Raw genomic sequence first — 17,407 nt, 5'->3', positions numbered from 1 at the left:
AGTAAAAATGTTGGAGATCACTGCATAAAGGATAGAATTACATTTATTAAGCACTGACCTTTACAATCCTATTCTTAGGCATCAAATAGCCAACTTTAAAATTTGTTTTAGGTTAACAATCATTCATAAATGCTGTGGTATAATAGCTTCTTAATTTCAGCCACGCTTTCTTCAAGTGTATTGTATAATCAAAAGAAAACCACAAAACTAGATTGAACTGGAGTGTAATAGTGGTCTCGGTTATTTCAGTGATGTGATTTAAAATATTTTACAACACAATCTTTGACCACTTTGATATTTCAGTATATTTTTTTATTCACTCTTGGGTGGAATCTAAAGATGAACTTAATACTGTAGTATTGTTGTTAAATTAGGTCAAACGTAAATTAGAAGACCACAGCAGTGTGTTTGTTTTGCCAGGTACTACACATGAAACAAGTATGTCCGGGAAATACATACAGTATCTTTCCACAGCTGTTTTTGTAAATTGCCACGTCCTGCATCCACTATTAACACACGTAAGTTTGAAGAAGTAAAGACAGATAGACAAATGCCTCTGTGGGCCAATATTCTGAGAAGGTTAATGAGATGTCTTTTAGCAAGTTTCATCTCGATTTGGATGAGCGGATTTCTGAATACATTTTTAAAATGTAAGTGTGACATAGTGCGGACAGACAGCATCCATATACAAAGCATATAAAGATTGATATTATCAATGTGCTTTGAAAGCTGATCATAATTGGATAAAGGACAACTCCAATAGATACCTGTTGTCAAGCATAATAAAGCCTAGAGAAAGCACTAAGTTCTGTAGAAACAGATGCGACTCATGAGCAGGCCCACTCATTGCCTTTAGTTCAGCAGCGGAATGTAATTCTCCTTGACAGTTCTCAGCTGTGGCTTGTATCTGCAATCTGTGACATTCCAGTTGCCAGTTCTCTTTCACTTATTTTAAACTTAATGCTGTCTACAGTTCTGCAGGGCAGTGGAAATTATATTAAACAGAAAAGCTATATTTTGAAATGTGAGAGCCCCCAATGTGGCTGTTTGGTTAAACAGGAAAGAAAGCAGTCACTAAAAAGGGGTTAAAAACAAAGACATAATCACAAGCCACAAAAACATTGGGTTTTGTTTACTAATGATTGTCTGTAACAACAAAAGAGTCAAGCAGTGTGCAAATTGAAGGAATATTTGTAAAATAAGTCCAATTGTAAATTGATAAAAACAAGGCCTGTGGGAATCTGTATTTGAATACACTATGTAACACAATTTTTGTTCCTGGGTAGTAAGTGTTATTTCCTAATTGCTTATGCCTCAAAAGTATAGAAAATGGCTATTATTACCCACAAACTTTGCTTTTGTGACCAGACAGTGATATTTTGAAATTTACCTATTTCCAATGAGAAAACGGGCGAATTTGTGTCTTTTCGTTCACATAGTCAGAAAAAAACAACATATGAATCCAAATTAACATGTATTTATACTAAAGTAATACAAAAATGACTACAAAAGATTTAGAAGTGAGTAGTTTTTTGAGATTTACGTTATACTGTAAATCACTTTCACGAATCAGCCCCCAAATGTAGTCTCCCATCATGTTCTCGTTATACTGTCCTTGGTTGCGGCGTTCAAAGTCCAGCATATCCTGGTGGAAGCGCTCGCCTTACTCCTCCGAGTATGCTCCCATGTTCTCCTTGAATTTATCAAGATGAGCATCAAGGATATGGACTTTGAGGGACATCCTACAGCCCATTGTGCCGTAGTTCTTCACCAGAGTCTCAACCAGCTCCACATAGTTTTCGGCCTTGTGATTGCCCAGGAAGCCCTGAACCACTGCGACAAAGCTGTTCCAAGCCGCTTTCTCCTTACTAGTGAGCTTCTTGGGGAATTCATTGTACTCCAGGATCTTCTTTATCTGTGGTCCGACGAAGACACCGGCTTTGACCTTTGCCTCAGACAGCTTAGGGAAGAAGTCTTGAAGGTACTTGAAGGCTGCTGACTCCTTATCTAGAGCTCTGACAAATTGTTTCATAAGGCCCAATTTGATGTGCAGTGGTGGCATCAGCACCTTCCGGGGGTCCACCAGTGGCTCCCACTTGACGTTGTTCCTCCCCACAGAGAACTCGGTCCGCTGTGGCCACTCCCGCCTGTGGTAGTGCGCCTTGGTGTCCCTGCTGTCCCAAAGGCAAAGATAGCAGGGAAACTTGGTAAAACCGCCGACTCAAAATGCGTCTGCCGGATGCTTGCAGCCTCTTGATGACATCTCAGAAAAATGCAGATATGTATCCACTTAGGCAGCTGGAACTACACTGAACTGGTGGGCTTAAGGCCCCTGTATTTATACTACTATTTATATTACTGGAAAGTTCTAGAAAGTTCTAGAAGTTACTCCAAGTTTACTCAGCACTGAATCTATCTGGAATGTTCTGGAAAATAGGTAAATTTCAAAATATCACTGTCCTGGTCACAAAAGCAAAGTTTGTGGGGAATAATAGCCATTTTCTATACTTTTGAGGCATAAGCAATTAGGAAATAACACTTACTACCCAGGAACCAAAAAAAAAAAAAAATGTGTTACACGGTGATATCAGCTTTAGTCACACATCTCTGTAACACTGAGCAGCAGGACCCTAGTGACAAGAAGGTGACTGATCTGAACTGGACTGAATCATACAAAATTAATGAAGAACCTATCGGACTGAAGTGTTTGACATACTATAAAATAACTTTAACACTAGAAGGACCGGAGATATACTCATACTTAGAAGCCCCGCAGCAGTCTTTCTGACAGCTGTATTCAGAACACTGTAAATAGTATAACGAACGGAGAAACAGTTGGATGTAATAGTTTTTTTAATTTTTTTATTGAGTACTTTACATAGATATCAGAAAAACCGAAGCATGCATATATATATATATATATATATAATATGAACATTTATTTTACAAATCAAAACAAGACAATGTAAGTAAATAAACCTCTGAACAGACATCGGTTTACAACATACATATTTATAAAACTGAAACGATAGCAGTGCATTTTTAACTTTTCAACAGCAATCGGTTTATTATCAAATGCCAAAAGCAACTGAACAACGGAGGTAAATAAACTTCGAAGAAAACGTTTTACAGAAGCGCACAGCACAAGAAGTTATAAAAAAAAAGTCTAATTTATTTTTCTTTTTTCTTGTTTTATGAACAAAATGGTATTCCTTTTACCTTGAGTAAGATAATGCGCTTCTCCACACCGCCTTTCTGCACAGGGCAGAGCTGTCCGAAGTTTTATTTTTACTGCACTTGCCAACCTGGCATTGGCGTCTATTGCGGCTCTCAGCAGGCTTGCCAGCTTCAGCTGTGGGTACACGCTGTACAAGTTTCCCTCTGTTCCAAGTGCTTCTTGCGAAGTTGCTGTGCTACCTGTAAAATATATTCTCTCCTTGGTAAACTCTTCTCTGTGCCACTGTCGGGAGCCAGCTTTCACTGAGTACTTCCATGCTATCTGATCCAAACATCAATTTCATATTTTGTTGCGTTGTAAAACTCCACGGTCTCTGGTATTTATTTTCACTAGTCCCGATGCTAATTGACTGACCAAAGCAGCGCAGCTGGCAAGCAGGCGCCAGCCTTTCAAAAGGCTGATTTGCAAAATAAGACTGTCAGTCATTCACCCAGGAAGAGAGTAGAGACTAATCGAATTACAGCTAAACACATTGCGGACTGGTGAATAAAAATAATAAAGTAGTATACCGTTCTGTATAATGAAAATACGTTTGTTTTCTGTGTGGCCGACAATGTGACTGCTCCCGGGGCTTTTAGGTATAATGTAATATAGCTTCTTTATTTCTGCACTCCTGCGTTTCATGCTTTGTGAGAATATTTAATACATACGGACAGAAAAGTACATGAACGCACAGCCCCATATGTGTTACACGACTGGTGAAAATTACATTTTAAAACCAAAAACCGCCAAAATGACCACCGCGGGGCTTCTAGTGTTAAAAATGAAAACCCTCTTACCCCTGTACCGTGTGCAGTCAGCACCAATTACACACCAGAGTTTCTAGCTAAACATATACTTGTACTGTAGAGCATAATTGATTTAATTAAAGGGTGATTACATACATTTAATATCCTGCTCTTCATCTCATTTTGAGACACTGAAGTGAAATGAGGCAGATTGGTGGGAATTATCGAATCTGTTCCACTGGATTGGTGCCGGGTAGTCTTGAGGATTGGGATAGAAGGAAGGGCTCCTGAGGTTGGCCAGAGTGCATTAGGATTCTCATGTCTGGCTTGAATCAAGCTTTCATTTGAATTTGGGGATTTTTAGATACAGGAAAAGCCACATTTCACCCATGGTCACATTGCATTTGTAAAGCTTTTGTTTTTATTGAGATGATGAACACTAATGTGTATGAATCTGATCCATTGTAGACACCAGACTAGAGAATCGGGTGGCTTACCTGATACAGTGCTTCTTTTAGCACTTTGATATGTTGGCCTCAGGTCTTCACACAGGCTCTTTAGACTGAATGAATGGAAACTGAAACTGACCTCTGTATCGGGTGTTGCCTTATTTCTTCAATCATTTACTTGTTCTCTTTCAAGTACGAAATGTAACGATTAGGAAATGGGTATTTACCGCCTAAAGAACCCTGAATTGAATACTTCATATCAAAGCTGCTCTTTGTGATGCAGTCGTGAACCCGCCCCAGAGCTCAGCGCCACTTTTCCTTTCAAGACTCACCTGATCGGAGAGCCTTGTTCAGATAAGTACATTGTTGCTCTGTATTTATTTCACATTTTATGTTTTTACACATTTTGTATGTGATATTTAATAGGGATGTTCTTTTGGTACATGAACATGAACTTCGCAGAGTCTTCTGGAATTGAATTGTAGTTCGACGCAGTAATGTCGTAGCGCTGTTGTGTGCAGTCGCTGTAATGTTTGTCGTGGTAATGTCGTAGCGCTGTTATGTGCAGTCGCTGTAATGTCTGTCACAGTAATGTCGTAGCGCTGTTGTGTGCAGTCGCTGTAATGTCTGTCGTGGTAATGTCGTAGCGCTGTTATGTGCAGTCGCTGTAATGTCTGTCACAGTAATGTCGTAGCGCTGTTGTGTGCAGTCGCTGTAATGTTTGTCATGGTAATGTCGTAGCGCTGTTATGTGCAGTCGCTGTAATGTCTGTCACAGTAATGTCGTAGCGCTGTTATGTGCAGTCGCTGTAATGTCTGTCACAGTAATGTCGTAGCGCTGTTGTGTGCAGTCGCTGTAATGTCTGTCACAGTAATGTCGTAGCGCTGTTATGTGCAGTCGCTGTAATGTTTGTCGTGGTAATGTCGTAGCGCTGTTATGTGCAGTCGCTGTAATGTCTGTCGTGGTAATGTCGTAGCGCTGTTATGTGCAGTCGCTGTAATGTCTGTCGTGGTAATGTCGTAGCGCTGTAATGTGCAGTCGCTGTAATGTCTGTCACAGTAATGTCGTAGCGCTGTTATGTGCAGTCGCTGTAATGTCTGTCACAGTAATGTCGTAGCGCTGTAATGTCTGTCACAGTAATGTCGTAGCGCTGTAATGTCTGTCGTGGTAATGTCGTAGCGCTGTTATGTGCAGTCGCTGTAATGTCTGTCGTGGTAATGTCGTAGCGCTGTTATGTGCAGTCGCTGTAATGTCTGTCGTGGTAATGTCGTAGCGCTGTTATGTGCAGTCGCTGTAATGTCTGTCGTGGTAATGTCGTAGCGCTGTTATGTGCAGTCGCTGTAATGTCTGTCACAGTAATGTCGTAGCGCTGTTATGTGCAGTCGCTGTAATATCTGTCACAGTAATGTCGTAGCACTGTAATGTCTGTCACAGTAATGTCGTAGCGCTGTAATGTCTGTCGTGGTAATGTCGTAGCGCTGTTATGTGCAGTCGCTGTAATGTTTGTCGTGGTAATGTCGTAGCGCTGTTATGTGCAGTCACTGTAATGTCTGTCACAGTAATGTCGTAGCGCTGTTGTGTGCAGTCGCTGTAATGTTTGTCGTGGTAATGTCGTAGCGCTGTTATGTGCAGTCACTGTAATGTTTGTCGTGGTAATGTCGTAGCGCTGTTATGCGCAGTCGCTGTAATGTTTGTCGTGGTAATGTCGTAGCGCTGTAATGTGCAGTCGCTGTAATGTCTGTCACAGTAATGTCGTAGCGCTGTTATGTGCAGTCGCTGTAATGTCTGTCACAGTAATGTCGTAGCGCTGTTATGTGCAGTCGCTGTAATGTCTGTCACAGTAATGTCGTAGCGCTGTAATGTCTGTCGTGGTAATGTCGTAGCGCTGTTATGTGCAGTCGCTGTAATGTCTGTCACAGTAATGTCGTAGCGCTGTTGTGTGCAGTCGCTGTAATGTTTGTCATGGTAATGTCGTAGCGCTGTTATGTGCAGTCGCTGTAATGTCTGTCACAGTAATGTCGTAGCGCTGTTATGTGCAGTCGCTGTAATGTCTGTCACAGTAATGTCGTAGCGCTGTAATGTCTGTCACAGTAATGTCGTAGCGCTGTAATGTCTGTCGTGGTAATGTCGTAGCGCTGTTATGTGCAGTCGCTGTAATGTTTGTCGTGGTAATGTCGTAGCGCTGTTATGTGCAGTCGCTGTAATGTCTGTCACAGTAATGTCGTAGCGCTGTTGTGTGCAGTCGCTGTAATGTTTGTCGTGGTAATGTCGTAGCGCTGTTATGTGCAGTCACTGTAATGTTTGTCGTGGTAATGTCGTAGCGCTGTTATGTGCAGTCGCTGTAATGTCTGTCACAGCAATGTCGTAGCGCTGTTATGGGCAGTCGCTGTAATGTCTGTCACAGTAATGTCGTAGCACCGATATGGGCAGTTGCTGTAATGTCTGTCACAGTAATGTCGTAGCGCTGTTATGGGCAGTCGCTGTAATGTCTGTCGTGGTAATGTTGTAGCACCGTTATGGGCAGTCACTGTAATGGTCGGCGCTGTAATGCAGGGCTTGAATTTCAGCACGGGAATAGCGCATTTTCCAAGTTGCTCCCACATTGTCTAGATGAAGACATTTCTGAGTCAACATAAACGTCTTTTTCATAGATTCCTTCTTTAATTTCAGTATCTCCCATATGATATTTATAATAGTGGAGACTGTCGATGCGCCGCGACCTGCTCAGCCAGTCGCTGGGAACCTTATGGCATCCCGACCCATCGAGCCTGCAGCTCTGGGTATGGCCCCTGAACGACTGCATTTGAGCCATCTGGGACTTTTCAACAGGGTTATTGACACCCTACAGAATGCCAGGGCAGCATCCACTTGTACAAGTGGGGTGTCATCCAGACGTGGTGCCTACCTCATGGGTTTGACCTCACGACTTGTCCCGTGGCAGTTATACTGCAGTATTCGCAAGACATTTTTGACGAGGGGAAATCCCCCTCTACATTAAAGGTCTATCTGGCAGCTGTTTCAGCTTGCCATGTCAAGATTGACTGCCCCCCCATGAGCTCACTTCTTGGCGGGGCAATTTTTGAAAGGGGCACGACGGCCTCATCCACCTATATAGGACATTGACCCTCGCTGGAGGCTAAACGTGGTGCTTAATGCACACATGAAGCCTCCATTTGAGCCCCTGCATTCAGCCAAGCTGAAATTGCTGTCTTTTAAAACATCTTTCTTGCTTGCTATTACCTCCGCAAAGCGGGTGAGTGAGATGCAAGCATTATCTATCGCGAAAGCCTGCTTTTATTTTTTTTTAACAGAAGCCAGGACAAAGGTCACATTCCGTACCAGTCATGTCTTCTTGCCATGTCTGTTTCCATGTCAACCAGTCTGGAATTGGAGGCTTTCCAGCCACCTCCTTCCCAGTCTTAACAGAGTGACAGCCCCATACGCTCTGCCCAGTTCAGGCCCTGGTGTACTATGTTGACAGGACGAAAAGTTGGAGGCAGTCAAAACAATTTTTTGTCTGCTATGGGGCAAAGTCCCGTGGTCAAGCCCTGTCTAAGCAACGGCTGTCCAAGTGGATAGCAGACAAGGTCAGGACTGCCTATTGCCCCCTCCAGAAAATTATTATTATTATTTATTTCTTAGCAGACGCCCTTATCCAGGGCGACTTACAATCGCAAGCAAATACAAATACATTCAAGTGTTACAATATAAGTCATACAATAAGAACAAGAAATACAATAATTCTCAAGTGTGACAAACCACAATTCAATAATACAGCAGATAATAGTGAAAGTTACATCAGGATATGATTAAGTAGTGATAGTTACATCAGGATATGATTAAGTACAAAATACTACAGATTAAACACTTGGGAGATTACAATATTCTGAGGTACAGGATTAAATGCAGTAAAATAGGGGGCAGATAAGAGCAAAATAAAGCATATTTAAATGAAGGGTGATAGTGTCCCAGGATACAACAGAGGAGTTCTACAGGTGCTGTTTGAAGAGGTGAGTCTTAAGGAGGCGCCGGAATGTGGTCAGGGACTGGGCAGTCCTGACATCTGTAGGAAGGTCGTTCCACCACTGCGGAGCAAGGGTGGAGAAGGAGCGGGCTCGGGAGGCAGGGGAGCGTAGCGGAGGTAGAGCCAGTCTTCTAGTGCAGGCGGAGCGGAGAGGTCGAGTGGGGGTGTAGGGAGAGATGAGGGTCTGGAGGTAGCTGGGTGCAGTCTGATCAAGGCATCTGTAGGCTAGTACAAGAGTCTTGAACTGGATGCGAGCGGTGATCGGGAGCCAGTGGAGCGAGCGGAGTAGTGGAGTAGCGTGGGCGAAGCGAGGTAGAGAGAACACCAGGCGAGCAGCAGAGTTCTGGATGAGCTGGAGCGGACGGGTGGCGGACGCAGGGAGGCCAGCCAGGAGGGAGTTGCAGTAGTCTAGGCGGGAGAGTACCAGGGCCTGGACCAGGAGCTGGGTAGCATAGTTGGTGAGGAAGGGTCGGATTCTTCGGATGTTGCTCAGGAAGAATCTGCAAGTGCGTGCCAGAGTGGAGATGTGCTGGGAATAAGAGAGGCAGGGGTCCAGGGTGACTCCAAGGTTTTTAGCTGAGGAAGAGGGAGAGAGTGTGGTAGATTCCAGAGGAACAGAGATAGAGAGATCAGAGGAGGGGGAGGAGGAGGGAAAGAGAAGGAGGTCAGATTTAGAGAGGTTGAGTTTGAGGTGATGCGAGTGCATCCAGGAGGAAATAGCAGACAGACAGGTAGAGATACGGGAGGAGATGGTGGAGTCAGAGGTGGGGAAGGAGAGGAAAATCTGAGCATCATCAGCATAGAAATGGTATGAGAAACCATAGGATGCGATGAGGGGGCCCAGGGAGCGGGTGTAGAGAGAGAACAGGAGAGGACCCAAGACTGACCCTTGGGGGACTCCAGTCAAGAGAGGGTGAGGTGTGGAGGTTGCTCCACGCCAGGTTACCTGGTAAGTGCGGTTGGAGAGGTAGGAGGAGAACCAGGCCAGAGCAGTGCCAGAGATCCCCAGGTCAGCAAGAGATGATAGTAGAATAGAGTGATCAACAGTGTCAAAGGCAGCAGAGAGGTCAGGGAGAATTAGGACAGAGGAGAGAGAGGCAGCTCGGGCACACTTAAGTGAGTTGGTGACAGAGAGAAGGGCGGTTTCAGTGGAGTGAGCAGAGCGGAAGCCAGATTGGAGAGGGTCAAGCAGAGAGTGGTTGGACAGGAAAGCAGAGAGCTGGCGGTGTACAGTCCGCTCGAGGGTTTTGGAGAGGAAGGGTAGGAGGGAGACAGGACGGTAGCTCTGGAGGGAGGTGGGGTCGAGGGTAGGTTTTTTGAGGAGGGGAGTGATAGAGGCTTTTTTGAAGGCAGAGGGGAAGATGCCAGAAAGTAGAGAGGTGTTGAGGAGGGAGGAGATGAAGGGGAGTAGAGCAGGAGCAGCAGCTTGAAAGAGGTGAGTGGGGAGGGGGTCCAAGGCACACGTGGTGGGTTTGTGACCCTGGAGCAGGGAGGAGAGGTCAGAGTCTGAGAGGGGCAAGAAGGTGGAGAGGGAGGGCGAGTTAGTAGGGGATGTAGTGGGTGTAGGGGTTGGAGCAGGAGGGGGTGCGGGGGAGGGAGAGGTGTTAAAGAGTTTGCGGATATCTGAGATTTTAGAAGAGAAGAAGGAGGCAAAGTCGTCAGGGGAGATAGAGGAGGGAGGAGGAGGGGGGGAGGGTTTAGGAGGGAGGAGAAGGTAGAGAATAGTTTACGTGGGTTGTTAGTGGAGGCTTGGATTACAGATTGGAAATAAGCACATTTAGCAGAGGAGAGAGTAGAGGAGAAGGAGGAGAGAAGAGTGCGGTAAAGGTCTAGGGCAGCAGGGAGTTTGGTTCTCTTCCATTTCTTTTCAGCAGATCGCAGTGTGATTCTTGCCGAGCGGAGCACAGAGGAGAGCCAGGGATGGGGAGGGGAGGGGCGAGCGGGTCGGGAGGTGAGGGGACAGAGGGAGTCGAGGGAGGAGGTGAGTGAGGAGAAGAGGGTGGAGGTAGCAGAGTCTACGGAGAGTTGTGAAAAGGAGTCGATAGGAGGGAGGTGAGAGAGAGCAGTGGAGGCAAGGACAGAGGGGGAGAGAGAGCGGAGGTTACGGCGAGAGGTGACAGTGGGGGTAGGAGGAGCAGGGAGAGGGGGGAGAGACAGAGAAAAAGAGATGAAATAGTGATCAGAGAGGTCCAGGGGGGTGACAGAGAGGTTGGAGGGGCAGCAGGCCCTGGAGAAGGTGAGGTCCAGTTGACGGCCAGCTTTGTGGGTAGGAGGGGACGGAGAGAGACAGAAGTCGAAGGAGTGAAGGAGAGGGAGGAATCCAGCAGAGTGGCTGGGGTTGGAGAGATGGATGTTGAAGTCACCCAACAGGACAGTCGGGGTAGACAGAGAGGGGAGGGAGGAGAGTAGATAGTCGAGTTCATCCAGAAAGTGAGTGAGAGGCCCAGGGGGGCGGTACAAAACAATGAGCAGGAGTTGACAGGGAGAGGTTAGTTGGACTGCATGAAATTCAAAGGTAGTGACAGAGAGGGAGGTGAGATCAGAGGGGACAGAAAAGAGTAAGGAGGGAGAGAGGAGAAGACCCGTCCCACCTCCCCGTCCGGTGAGACGCGGGGTATGGGACAGGACGTAGAGAGAGGACAGGGCAGCAGGAGTAACAGTGTTATCAGGGGACAGCCAGGTTTCAGTGAGAGCAAGGAAATCGAGCGAGAGGTGGGAGGCAAAGGCAGAGATGAAATCAGCTTTGTTAGCAGAAGAGTGACAGTTCCAGAGTGCACCAGAGAGTGTGCGGGAGGGGGGGAGAGGCAGAGAAATGAGGTTAGAGGGGTTGGAGGAGCAGTAGCGGAGGGAGGGCAGAGGACGAGGACGGGAGGACAGAACAGGGATGTGAGAGACAGTCATAGCAGGACAAGCAAGACAAAAGGCACAGTAGGAGCAGTGGGGTGGAGGATACAGACCTGACTAGTAGATGGCTTCTTCCAGAGCGCTGGGAGGTTCGGATCTATTGGAACAGCGTCTCAGCGCAGGCCTCCCCTCGCTGGACTCCCACAGCTAGACTCCCGGCTCTTTTGTTGAGGCTCTTCTGTTGGCTGGCGCTTCGTGCTGGCGCTAAAATAAGCTGCTTGAATAAATGTTGTTACCCCTGCTTGGCAAAAGAACCAACTAAACTGTGTGGAAACCAATCAAATAGCAAAATCAACTGCTAATCAATTTAGCCACTCACCGTACTAATCACACACAAACTCAGCCAATTCAAACACCACCTTACAATGTCACCAAATGTAGTAGTTACAATTACAAAAAGCAGGAACTTATCTATCTGCCTCTCTCCCTGGTTCCCTGAAGACAGCTCACTGCCCATTCCACCAAGGGCCTTGCAACTTTGTGGGCTTTATTCCAGGGTGTATCTGTCAAGGACATATGCAGTGCGGCGCTGTGGTCTACTCCCCATACCTTCAGTAGGTTCTACAGACTGAATGTCTTGGCTCCTCAAAATCCTGGTTTTAGAACTAGAGTGTTAAGGGCTGCTTCCCAGTCGACCCTTACAACACAAGCATAGTGGTGGAATTCTACCTTAGTTTTTCACCCTAGCTACTTGTTACTGGGGTTCTGAATGGTTACGCACAGGGCAGCCTTTCAGTTTAGCCTTGTAGCATTCCAGTCGTTCTGCAATCTTGCCCTTGAGACGGCCCTGGTACACTCACCCATTAGGTAATGGTTACATTTCGTACTTGAAAGGGAACGTTAGGTTATTATCATAACCCAGGTTCCCTGAAAGAGAAATGTAACCATTAACCTTCAAGGTCACTGCGTCCATTATTCGCAGCAGACTTGAAGGAAAAATGACGCTGATATCTGTGAGTGCAGTAGTTTTGATCCCTTGGGGGCGGGTTCACGACTTCGTCACAATGAGCAGCTTTGGTATAAAGTATTCAGTTCAGGTGTTTTAGGAGGTAAATACCCATTCGGTAATGGTTACATTTCTATTTCAGGGAACCAGGGTTATGATAATAACCCAGTGTTCTTATTCGCCATCATTTCAAGAACCTTTAGAAACATGGGGCAGCAGAAGTTCAGTTTTGTTATACAAAGACAAAACAAAGGGAAACTTTTTAAAAGCAAAATGAGAATGTATGGTGCATTTTTGTAAGCTCATACACTTATATCTGTGCAGGGGAGAATATTACTTTGCATTATGGCGCCATACCCCTTTCTCAGCTTAAATGATACCATATCTTTTTATTTTTGTTCTCAAGAATAGAAATACCAGAATTAAACTGAATTTCAAATGAGCGCACAGGTGCTTTTGTAAGGCTGCTCAATTTACCTTCACATGGAGTTTGATGAAACACATGTAGGATTATCAAACAGCTTGAGGGTGAATGTCAGCCAATTTTGTGGAACCAGTTTGCATTTTATGTTTCATTCCCTGCACAGCGGAGCAGAGGCTGGATTATAGAACTTCTACTTTCTGAAGCTGTTGCCTATGAAATAAAATGCTGTCTGCTAGAATTGCATTGTATTCCTAAGAGGGACTGCCAGGGACACTGTTATATTTATTGATTAATTTGTTTCTGCTCAGCCTAGGCCCTGCTTGTCAAGTGCAATGTGCCGGCTAAGCAGTTGAAATATTATTGCATGCCGGCCAACCCACAAAAATGAGCAAATTCTTCTTGAAAAAGTTCCAGTGTAATTTTTTATTTTGTAAAAAAGAAAAATATTGGTATTTTGGGAACTTTAATTCTTTCCTTTTTATAGGACTGTTACTGTAGCAGGACTAGCACAGCATTCAGTTCACCGCAGCTGCTGCCTGTGTGTGTGCTGAGTGTGGGAGCATTTTGTGTCAGTGTGTTGATAGAATAATGTGGTGTGCCAATTCCCCTGTAAAGCAGACCCTTTCTGAGAGTTGGAAAGCAGCTGAAAGTTGACAGAGACTCTGTGAATTGGGTAATTTTATTTATTTATTTATTTATTTATTTATTTATTTATTTATTTTATAAATTTAGTCATTGCCAATTATTTTTATTATTTTCTCCCAATTTAGAATGGCCAATTATTTAAGCTCAGCTCACCGCTACCACCCCTGCACTGACTCGGGAGGGCGAAGACGAACACGCACTGTCCTCCGAACCGTGTGCCATCATCCGACCGCTTTTTTTCACACTGCAGACTCGCCATGCAGCCACCCAAGAGCTACAGCGTCGGAGGACAACACAGCTCTCGGGCAGCTTACAGGCAAGCCCGCAGGCGCCTGGCAGGACTACAGGGGTCGCTGGTGAGCGGTGAGCCGAGGACACCCTGGCTGACCTAACCCTCCCTCCCCCTGGGCGACGCTCGACCAATTGTGCGCCGCTACCTGGGAGCTCCTGTCCACGGTTCGCTGTGGAATAGCCTGGACTTGAACTTGCGACGTCCAGACTATAGAGCACATCAAAAAGAGAGATTTCAGAGCTCATGGTTAACCCTGTCTTGTACTAAAAAGAAGTGTGTCCTTGTTGGATTATGTATTTTGAAATCTTTAATCCATACCACCTGCTTTGAAGCACTGTGCAGAGAATGTATGTGTAGACAACTTCATGATGTCCTTGCTAATGTTCTAAGAGGATCTGCTGTGTAAAAAACACAAATGACAAGCAATATAGTGGTTACAGCAAATTATATTTGTTCCTATAAGTAAGCCTACAGGAACTATAATACATGTATAAATATGCTGGTTTCAGGTTAAATGCCCAATACTTTATCAGAATGGTGAAGCAACTCGCCAGAACGGAAAACACCAAATTGCTTGGTGACTTGTGTCAGATTTTTTTTCCTTTTTTTTCAGGAATTCGAACAATTTCCAACTCTTTGTAGTAAGAGAAACAACAGCGCGTTTTGCCATTTGTTTACATGCCATTTTGTAGTGATGAGGTGCACTCGTGGAAATCAGAATACAAAACGAGGCAATGATATGACACTGGTTCTGGAAAGATTTAATAAACCAATCAGTGTGCCTCAAGACACTCTCGCGATGACAAGTCACGTTTGAAAAGATTGAATAATTGGAATTTTGATGATGGTGAGTTATCAGGTTACAAAACAGTACTGTATCGGATATGAACGAAGCAGTTGAACTCTGTTCAACCCCATGTTTGCCCAGTAGCTAAAAAATATTCTGTGTGTATAGTGAATTAATTGTGAATTAATTGTGAAGGAGATTCAGGCTAAAAAATACAACAAAAAAAAACAGCAGGGTGAGAAATCTGCATCCCTGCATGAAGTCTGAGAACTCTAATTAATTTATATAAATGGTAAGATATTGTGCATTGCAGCAATGTATGTAATTTGGGAACATTTACTAGAACCTTTGTTTGTTTTTTCTCCAGTACTTAAGCTGTAAGAAGCTAAGCTAATTATAATCTGTTTAGAGGGGATATACTGTACAGTAGACTTCCGTTTTGAAGGATTTGTACATACAGTTGCCTCCACAGACTTGGCACATCCAGATCTCTTATCAAGTTGTCCATGTTCTTGTTCTTTCAGGAGACACCATTGCACACCTCACAGACGTGGTCACCTTGGAGCCGCCTGAAACTGATGGCCGGGCGACAATCTTCAGTGACAAAGCTGGCATGGTGAAGGCTGCCAGGATGCTCCTGTCCTCTGTTACGAAAGTTCTGGTGCTGGCTGACAGAATAGTTATTAAGCAGATCATCACTTCCAGAAATAAGGTATGGAATGTTTCACCTGATGACCAAACAGTGAACTTCATTACTGCAAATAGGTGAAACACACCTCTGGCGCTGAGCCGCATTAGTTTCTTCTTGTTAATGAGAATAGAAAACATATTTGTCTGTGGAAAGTAAGGTTGGACAGATCAATCAATCAATACCACAATTAACTAGGCTGGCGTACGGCTGCTCTGCACCGTGGCATAGCCTTTTATCACCTATCACCTTTCTACAGCATACTCTTGGCATTTCTGGGAACCCAATTCTATACACTTGCAGGAAGTGTATCTTAGAGTGTATTTCACATAGGAGAGGATGATCACAAACCAGCTGTCAAGCCTCTTCTAGATAGGGGCCAGGCCAACAGCAGTTATTTCAGCAGTTTCTGGGCACTGGTAACAGTAATCTCCTTGGTAAGAAGCAAAACCACAGGTGACATGCATAGGGGTGTCTCCTTTTTTAACTATATCTTCCCAATTTCTCTCAGCACCAAGCCTTCTTTGGGAGCTACAGTAGGAACCACAAGGTGGTAACTTTCAGGGAACAGACTTATTGGAGGAGTAATTATCACAACTAACACCTTCACTAATATCATCCTGACTTTCAGCAATCTGCCACGTGCTGAAAACCGTTTGCCCATTTAAAACAAGGGCATACTTCAATCGATAAGACAAAGGACATCACAATCCAGACAACCTTCTTGCTGGACTTACCAATAGCATCCCGGATACACTTGGCTCAGAGGATACCCCACTAGTAACAGACCTGCCAGAGGTGCTACAGGACGTATTCAACTTCTAGTTTACAAGAGGAGCCGCACAACAGAAGAACACCAGCTACCACTTTAATTGCTCCAGTTTTCAGCGGGGAGTAGCCATGGCACACAATCCAATCAATTTCTTTGTGAACTGGCATATGTAGGCATACTCATTCTACTTTTACTCTATGTATTCTGTGTCTTCAGCTACTAACTTCTACAAACCACCCTCCTGTCTTAAATGCTTTGTTATGGTTCACTCTGTGTGAGGTTCATTAGACAAGGTAAGAAGATGAAGGTTACCTGTAGTATGGTTTCTTCGTAGGATGATGAACTCCACACACCTATATCCCACCCTCCTTTCCCCTCTTTTCTTTACTGTTCTTATTTTCGAAATTTGGACAATGATTGGTTATGACGTGGGCTTTTATGGAGGAAGTGACACAGGATTTGGCGCCGAAAGGGATTACATCAGTGATCTCTGGGTAAGAGATCAGTTTGTTCCTCCTGACCCTGCACCATGGAGAGCAGGCGTTCACTCTGCGTGGAGCTCATCATCCTACAAAGAAACCGTATTACAGGTAATCTTCGTCTTCCTATGGAGGAAGCCAGCCATGTTTATGGTAACATGACGGCCATTATGAGATTCTCATCTCTTATTACCCAACAAATTGGCCTAAAATTGCTCGAGCACTCCACTGCAGTTCAAAAACATGGCAGTGGCCTGTGTAATTTACTGTACAGAACTCCTTGGTCTTTCTTGAGCCTGCTTTTGACACTGGCAGGTCTTTATTTCAGGCAGCTCAAATATACTGTAAAATATATGACACTCATCAGTTATATGATTATACTATTTTAGCTAAGGTTTGCGAGCTGTCTTGAAAAAGTGTCAGAAATGACCAAGGTCAGTGGCTTTATCAAATATGTTTGTCCCAGCACTACTTGCATTTACTGATGCTCTGCCTATGTCGACAGATAACTTTACTTTGTTAGTATTGTATGTAGAGCCTCTTAAAATAATTCATTATCAAAGTGAAACCATTTTGTCTAAAAGTGCCAATAGGCACAGAAGCACTGGCATCCCAGACGAATGCCAGCCTGATAAGAGGCTTAATGAGTTAACTGTAAGATTTGTCGACTGTGAGATTTGTCTGAGTGAAAATATTTCACTGTCAATAATCTGTGAAGTATAGGTGGCACAGTACGCAAGTTGCTTCAGCAATATGCTTTTTGTGTTAAAAAAAAATGTATCCTAATATTATTATTATTATTATTATTATTATTATTACATTTATTCTATATCTTTTTTTCAACCCTCATACTAAAAACAAGTTAAATTGTATATTTTTTCTCCAGACTTAAAACTAAAAACAAATTATGCTTTTTGAAAACACCGTGTTTAACTTAAACCCAGAGAACATTTTTAAAAAGCCAATTTTAGGATCAAGAGCATTTACAAATCACTTATTTTGCACAATCTTTAGAAGAAAGAAAAACAACA

At 44.2% G+C, this 17,407-nt stretch overlaps 1 protein-coding gene across 3 annotated transcripts in view; it reads left to right on the top strand.

Moving 5' to 3' along the window:
• The window catches only part of LOC117400505 (alpha-catulin-like), a 104,013-nt gene that overhangs the window by 53,229 nt on the left and 33,377 nt on the right, over positions 1 to 17,407 (top strand). For 2 of the 3 annotated variants that reach the window (XM_059021515.1, XM_034920616.2), the window contains exon 3: positions 14,962 to 15,149. In XM_059021515.1, the coding sequence (XP_058877498.1) occupies positions 14,962 to 15,149 (188 nt within the window). Of the gene's footprint in view, positions 1 to 13,979; positions 14,498 to 14,961; positions 15,150 to 17,407 lie in introns of those variants that run through there. The other variant, XM_059021517.1, reaches the window with a different exon arrangement.

Source organism: Acipenser ruthenus, chromosome 4 (genome assembly GCF_902713425.1).
Source record: "Acipenser ruthenus chromosome 4, fAciRut3.2 maternal haplotype, whole genome shotgun sequence".
In the NCBI taxonomy this organism is placed as follows: domain Eukaryota; kingdom Metazoa; phylum Chordata; class Actinopteri; order Acipenseriformes; family Acipenseridae; genus Acipenser; species Acipenser ruthenus.
Note: the sequence above shows the minus strand (reverse complement) of the source record. Positions and strands in the feature narration are given on the sequence as shown.